The sequence below is a fragment of the Gracilinanus agilis genome, chromosome 4 (assembly GCF_016433145.1).
Source record: "Gracilinanus agilis isolate LMUSP501 chromosome 4, AgileGrace, whole genome shotgun sequence".
NCBI lineage: Eukaryota > Metazoa > Chordata > Mammalia > Didelphimorphia > Didelphidae > Gracilinanus > Gracilinanus agilis.
This window is the reverse complement of record NC_058133.1, coordinates 1024532-1031804: the sequence shown is the minus strand read 5'-3', so window position 1 is coordinate 1031804 and position 7273 is coordinate 1024532. Positions and strand designations below refer to the sequence as shown.

General features: G+C 54.6%; 1 protein-coding gene across 1 annotated transcript; it reads right to left on the bottom strand.

Annotated features, from left to right (window-relative positions):
* Nucleotides 1-3446: 3446 nt before the first annotated feature.
* LOC123244801 (translation initiation factor IF-2-like) lies at nucleotides 3447-4346 on the bottom strand. The gene has a single exon (XM_044673406.1). The coding sequence runs from the start codon at nucleotides 4344-4346 to the stop codon at nucleotides 3447-3449; it is 900 nt and encodes a 299-aa protein (XP_044529341.1).
* Between the last annotated feature and the right edge of the window lie 2927 nt (nucleotides 4347-7273).

The window sequence follows — 7273 nt, the reverse complement described above, 5'->3', positions numbered from 1 at the left end:
TTTCTTTTCCTTCAATCTTTGGAATGCAGACCTAGTCGTGGTGTTGCTGGATCAAAAGGTGTGCACAGTTTTAAAGCCCTTTGGGCATAGTCCCAAATTGCTCTCCAGAATGGTCCGATTGGTTCATGACCCCGCCAACAGTCTATTAGTGTCCCGATTTTTTCACATCCCCTCCAACATTTGTCACTTCTATTTCTCATGTTAGCCTGTCTGATGGTTGTGTTGTTTTAATTTGCATTTTCTAGTCAGTAGTGATTCAGAACATTTTTTCATGAGTATAGACAGCTTTTATTTCTTCTTCTGAAAACTGTTCATATCCTTTGACCACTTGTCAATTGAGGAATGACTCATCTTCTTATAAATTTGACTTAAGGTCTCTCTGTATTTTAGAAATGAGGGAGGCCTTTATTAGAGAAACTTGCTATAAAAATTATTTCCAGTTTCCTGCTTTCCTTCTTTTTTTTTTTATTTTAAACCCTTCACTTCTGTGTATTGACTTATAGGTGGAAGAATGGTAAGGGTAGGCAATGGGGGTCAAGTGACTTGCCCAGGGTCACCCAGCTGGGAAGTGTCTGAGGCCGGATTTGAACTCCTGCTTTCCTTCTGATCTTAGCTGCATTTGGTTTGTTTGTGTAAAACCTTTTTGATTTAATGTAATCAAAAATATTCATTTTCATTACCTTGGTCTTCTCTATCTAATTCGGTCTTACATTCTTCCTTTATCCATAGATCTGACAGGTAAAATTGTCCAGGCTCCTTGATTTTGTTTATATTATAGTTCTATATGTCTAAATCATGCATTTAATATTTGTGCTTTTCTGCCTTTTTATGACGTTTTACGTGCTAATGCCCAGGCAATTTTCTGAAGGTGCCGTGTGCCACTGAGAAAAAGGTCGTCTTTCCATTCCCATTCAGAAACGTTTAGAGCTCTCTCATATCTGACTTTCCTAAAATCTCCTTAACTTCTTGAAGACTTTTTGTGGTTAGATTTAACCAGCTCTGAGAGGGAAGACATCCTCGGAAGAGAACGACACACCAGCTTCCTATTAAGGGCTGGAGTAGAATCTGTTCTGCTGCAGCTGACCTAAAATAAAGGGAAGAACCTCAGGCAAAGCAAAAACCCAAATATACCTAATTAAAAGAGATGAGCAGGCAAAGGATATCTTGCCCAAAGCTATCATAGTCAATGAAGTGAGAGCAATATTAACCTTCCAGGCACCAAATGGCACGGCATCCAGTTTCTTAAGGGAAAAGGTCAATGAGTTATAGAAGGAATAGACGCTAAAACTAGGCTAGTGGAGGCTTTCCCCTCTCTCTCTGCGTCTCTCTCTGTCTGTGTCTGTCTCTCTGTCTCTCTGATCCTCGCCCCCTCCTATCTGCTTGCTGTCTAAGATAGGTTTCTATCCCCAAAGGAGAGTGGGTGTGGAACGCTTTAGACCAGTCCCAAAGAGCCAGGTTCCAACCTAACTTCATCTGCTAATCCCCTTTTTTCTTTGAGGCTTTGCTTGTATCTCTTTTGACATCAATGTCTCTGTGGAGTTTGTGTCTTCTTCCCGGCACAACACTAGGTTCTCAACCGTCAGGTTCTGTTTGTTGTTTGCACATTTCCCCACATCCGCTCCCAGGCTGGACCGGCCCAACCTCTGGGTTTCTCCAACGCCATTTTCAGAGCTCGTTCTGGGGGTCTGCAAGTTTCCGGTGCTTCCGAGGTGGCTGAGCGTGGGAGGGGTGACCACCGTCCTGGCCTGGGCCCTGGAATTGTGGCACGAGCCCCTGCGCCCTGGCGAGCAACCAGAAGCCCTTTGTTCCACCCTGAAACCAGGAAGAACAGCTGCAAGGCTGGTGCTTGTCGCTCCCCCCAGTGTGTACCGGCAGTGCCACGGGGCCTCTCCTCAGGACCAAGGAGGGGCGCCTCCCCCCCTGGCCAGGCGGCCGACTCTCTTAGCATCTCTGGCCGGAGCTCCCAAAGCCTCTGCGGCTCCCGTGCCAGAGCTCCTGCCTGGATTCTGTGCTGGGTGCTGCCGCTCGGTGGGCCCAGGCCTGTCCTGCCAAGCTCCGGAGCCCTCTAGGGCAGGAAGGACCCGGCCCGCCCTCTGGTGGACTCTGCTGCTTCTGCTCCAGGATTCCAGCCAGGACGTTGCCCTAACACAGGGCCGCCGCCGGGATCCCCGGCTCCGCTTCCACCCCGCTCTGGCTTACCCTTCCTACCGTCTAACCCGAGAAGCGGCCAAGGCGACACGTGGGCAAAGAAGCCGCCGGAGCAGACAAGCTTCAGGAAGCCGCTTCCCAGAAGTGAAGACGCTGCTGAAAAGGCATCCGTGGCCTCCTCGAGGCTCCCCCGTGGAACCTTTGCCAGGAGACGGGCTGCAGAAAGGCCTGGGCTCCAGGGCAGAGGTCCACTCGGGACCGTGTGAGTAGCCGAGACTCAGTTTTGTCATCTGGAAGATGGGGGTCGCGGCCCTCCCGGCATCCGGTGCCAGTGGGAAGGTCTGGCCAGACAAAGCCCGAAGGGAAATCCCCGTTTTAGCTCCTTCGGGCTGGGGAGGGGCCAGCCCAGCCCTGAACAGGCAGCTCTTCCCACCGCGAGTCCGGCCCGAGGCACGTTAGGCGCATCATTCGATGTCAGGCGAGTTTCCATTTTTCTTCAATAAATATTGTATAAGCTTCCTCCGCAGAGCCGGATGAGAAAACACTCATCTTAGCTCATTAGAAGGTGAGTAAATAGAAGAGCTGCATTAATTGCCTGGAGAGATTTAACATCCAATTTAGCCTGGCACAGTGGATAGAGGACTGGATTTATCAGCTCAGTGACTTGGGTTCAAATCACACCTCTAATATCTCCTATTTGTGAAGCCGCCGGGGAGTCACTTTCTCTCTCTGAGCCTCAGTGACATCAACAATAAAATGGGCCTCTTCTTAGCTGTAGCACTTATTCCACAGAATTATCATATAAGGATCCAATAAGTTACATATCAGAGGTGGTGGGCACAGTAGACAGGGCACTTGCCTCGGAGTCATACAGACCTGGGTTCAAATCCTTTCTCAAAGTGTGACCCTGGGGCGATCACTCGACCTGAGGTCCTGGGTTCAAATTTAGCCTCAGACACGTCGGAGCTGTGTGACCCTGGCGAAGTCACTTCACCCCCATTGCCTAGCCCTTACCCCACTTCTGCCTTAGAACCTGCACCCAGTATTGCATCTTAGACAGTAGGTGAGGGTAATTTCCTTCCCTTTCCTGGGGAAGAATGGGAAGCCGAGGAGCACAGAGAGGACAACACGCCTCCTTCAAGCAGAGAACAAAAGCCTCGAGATTTGAACTCAGAACCGCTCTTGGCTAGGGCGACTGCCCGGTTGTCTAACCCCACGTGGCAGCGCGCGAGAGACAGGGGAATGTTTAACACCCGGCTCTCCGCTTGGGGGGCGGGGAGTGTGGCGGCGGCACCCGCTTAGGATTCGGCTTCATTCTTAGGCTTTTGCCCAGAACCTTCCCAAGGCTGCGTCCTCAGCTGGCCGGACGGGCGGCGATTGGGGCCGCCTTTGGAGCATTTGCCATTCCGGGGTGCGGACGCTGCCCGCTCCCTGCGGAGGTTTAACAAACAGACTCCTCCGCAGCGGCGGGAAGCTGCTCCCTCTTTAGGGCACATTCTGGCTCTGCCCCGGGGCTGTAGGGACAAGGCCGGAGGGCCCAGAGCTCCCTCCAGAGGCTCCGCCCCCGGCTTCACGATGGCCAATCCCCGCGGGGCAGGCGGGCGAGGGCGGGCCTTCGGGATCTTCGGGGTCGTCTCTTGCACTGTCTGGCTCCGCACACCTGCAGACCCACGCAGGCCGTCTGCGTACGTCCTGCGTGCGTGTTGTGTGGCCACCACGTGCGGCGCTGCCGTAGAGCCGGGATAGGGCCTCTCCGAGCCGCCCACGGCACGGGCCCGCAGGGCGTCAGGACCCCGACGGTGCCCTTCTCGCGGAGGCCGGGCGCTGCCCACAGAGCGCCCTCCCCGCCCTCCCCGCGGGCCCTCCCAAGCTCCTCGTCTGCTCTCTCCGAGCCCCGGCAGAGGCTGGGGGAGGGGCGCAGGTGTCTCTGCCCGAGGCTCCTCCCCGCTCCCGCCCCGCCCTCCCTGCGCGCCTCCTCGGTAGTCTGGCCTCAGTCTTTCCTGGCGGAGGGGAGAGCTGGACGCTGCGGCTCTGTGCGGCCTATCCGGGGCATCCAGGCCTCTTCCCAGCGTGGCAGAACCCTCGGCGCCATTTCGGGGAGGCGGGCAGCTTGCTCCCCCCTCCCCCACGACCTCCTCGGGCAGTGCGGCCGGCCTCTCTGGCTTGTCAGGACTCCAGGCTCCTCTCCGGCTGCCCATGCCCGAAGGCTCTCCCTCCAGCCCTCCCCGCCCCCCATCCAGTCCCCTCCACTCACTCCCGGAGGCCTTTCCGCAGCCCTCCGCCTGCCTGGCCTCCCGCTGTCATGTCAGCCTCTCCTTCGGAGAGCAGAAGCTGGCTTTGTCCTCCTTCCGCAGCCCCAGCCCCAGCCCCAGCCCCAGAGGGCGCTAAAGGACCACCCTCAGTGAAGCAACTACCGTGGGGCAGTCACCTTCTTGTGCCCATTCGACAGATGGGAATAACGAGGCTCCAGAGGTCAGGGGTTTGGGCCTTCCGCCACGTCAGCCAGTCCATCTATCCCCTCTCCTACTAGGGGGGCCTCCGCCACTTCTAGCACCCTCAAAATAAGTGCCCCAGAGAAGCCTTTAGCCCGAGATCCGCACCAGAGAGCCAGAAGGGTTAGAGAGGAATGACAAAGACTCGCCTTTTATGCTGAGGGTAGCCATAATTACTGTCCCCATTTTACCAGCCAGCAAACTGAGGCAGGGGTAGAGCGATTTGCCCAGGGAGGCACAGCCAGTAATGGTTGGTGCCTGGATTTAAACTGAATTCTTCTTGACTGTGGGCCCAGAGCTCTGAGAAATGCATGTCTGCACATAAACAGGACTAGAACTCGGAGCTTTCTCACTCCAGGCTGGAGCTCCCTTCACTGTGACGTGATGCCTTCCCATAAGAACAGACTGCCAAACCTAGTTTCCGCTTTCATGAAACACCAGCACACAAGGGGGGCGTTCAAGGAAACCCCTCACGACAGGGAATCCTGCTGGGCCCAGCAGACACTCTTGGCCGAGCTAGTGCTCTCCTCTGCTCACTGCTTCCCCGGAAGTCATGAGGCTGCCTCATAGTTGAGGGTGGAAAGGGGGGCAGACAGCGCGGTCCCTGCCCTCTGTGAAGTAAAGACAAGAAGGAGCCTTGAACTGGCATTAAATGGGGGGGGGGGCGCTCCCACGCTCTGTTGCACTGCCTAGTTTATGAGAGTAATGGGGGGGAGGGGGCAGCTGCTTACATTATCACAAGCCGAAGGATCTGGGCCGAAAGTGGTGCTGCGAGCACCCAGGAGGCACCCAGGCCACACGTGGAGACTTGACAAGCCCCTGTTGGTTAATTAATTAGGGCCATTCTATTAAGGTATCCCTGAATAGCTAACACAAGCATTAAAAATGGAAGGCACGAATCTCAGAGAATTTTACAAGAAGTCAAAGCGTTCCTGTTCGGTACCGACCCATCCGAAACTGCTCTCAGGCCTCACTTCATCTAGCCGGGCCTACTCGGCTGTTTTGCGCAGAACAGTTCCTCCCCTTTGCCCCTCTTCTTCACGGCAGGAGCCCTTCCTGCGGTGCGTAAGCTACTCGCAGGCTTCAGGCCAGCTTCCCATCAAAGTCCTTACAGCTACGTTAGGCGCGTTTTTAACCCGATTTTATTCTATTTTTGGTTCTGAATTTTCTCCTTCTGCTTCCCACTCACTGAGAGGAGGAGAAAAGTAAATCCAGTGTAGGTGAGGCAGAGTCGAGCAGGACAAATTCCTCCCCTGGCTCTGTCCCCCCAGATGCTCCAGCTGCCCTCTGGGTACCGTCTCCTCTCATCAAAATAAGGCTGATAACGAGTTTCCTCATTCGTCCTCTGGAACTGTGGTGGGTTCCGTTGTTAAGCCTTCGTCCTTTCTGGCTGTAGCACATACTTTCCCCTGCTGGCTCCCCTCACTCATATCCGCGTCCCTTCTGAAGTCTCGGGGGACTGGGATTAAGGAATCGGTGGCGGGCCTTCTTGCCCCCACTCTGGTCTGCGACACAATGCCCAGATTTCGGAGTGTTTCTTCTCCGAGTTTGCCCTTCTCTTTCCCAGAAGTCTGGCTGAAGACTGAGATGCCAGTTATGTGGAGCAGATCTCTGGTTCTCCCGTTCTCCAGTTCTCTGGTTGTCTGGTTCTCCAGTTCTGCGGTTCTCCGCGGCGGCTTGGCTCTTCCTGTCAGAAATGGTTTCCCCAGCTGACTACGTCTCCAGCTGGCTATTTCTTCTGTTTGGAGCAGCTTCCCGTCCAGTATTTCCAGTAGTCACCTCCCAGAGCAGCTTTCCCAGAAGAGATCCTCTCCCAGAGCGCAGGGTGGTACGAATGCCCTCGGGCGGGGGTGGAAGGTTTTCTGAAGAGAGCTGAAGAGGGACCCTCATTGCCCCTTCTTTACCTTCAGTGTTAAAGTGTCATCAGGTCCCTCTGAGAGGCCCCTGAGCCTGAGGCTAGAGGTGAAAGGAACCCCAGAGTTCTCTTCCTCCAGCAGCTCCTAACCTGACTGACCCCCCCCCAAGTTGGCCTTTAAAATACGTGTGTAATGTGAACTGAGATCAGTCATCTAATCATCCGAGCAGCATTCTAATACATGAATATGTTCTGGATATGAGCCATATCTCAACATGGCTGCCTTCCAGCCCCTGGCTTCTAGGTATCAAAGTCAGGACTCGAACCCAGGGCTCTGTGGTTCCATGGCTCCAAGGCCAGTTCTCCATTTGTTACAGGGACTCCAAGCAGAGGCTTTACGGCTACATGCCCAAGAGCCGTGGCTGGGATTCCTTTGGCATTCTTGGTTGTACGGGATGGCTTTGATAGGGCAAGAGAGTGCAGAAAGAGACCCACAGCTCCACACGGGGACAGTAACAAAACCTGATTACTGCTCACCAGGGAAAGGAAACAGATGCCCACGAGGGATAACGTTAGTGGGAAGCCTCTTGGCTGAGGGGAGCGCGCGGTGGGACAGCTCCGGGCATGGAACCCCGCCTGGGTTTTGTACTCTGATTGAAGGCCCAGAGGTCCTCGAGCTCCAACAGAAACAATTTTAGACAAAAAAAACCTGCCTGGCGCCAATAGGAGACAGCCCTGTCGTGCAGGGGGAAGATGGGCACCAGGGAAATGAGGGGAT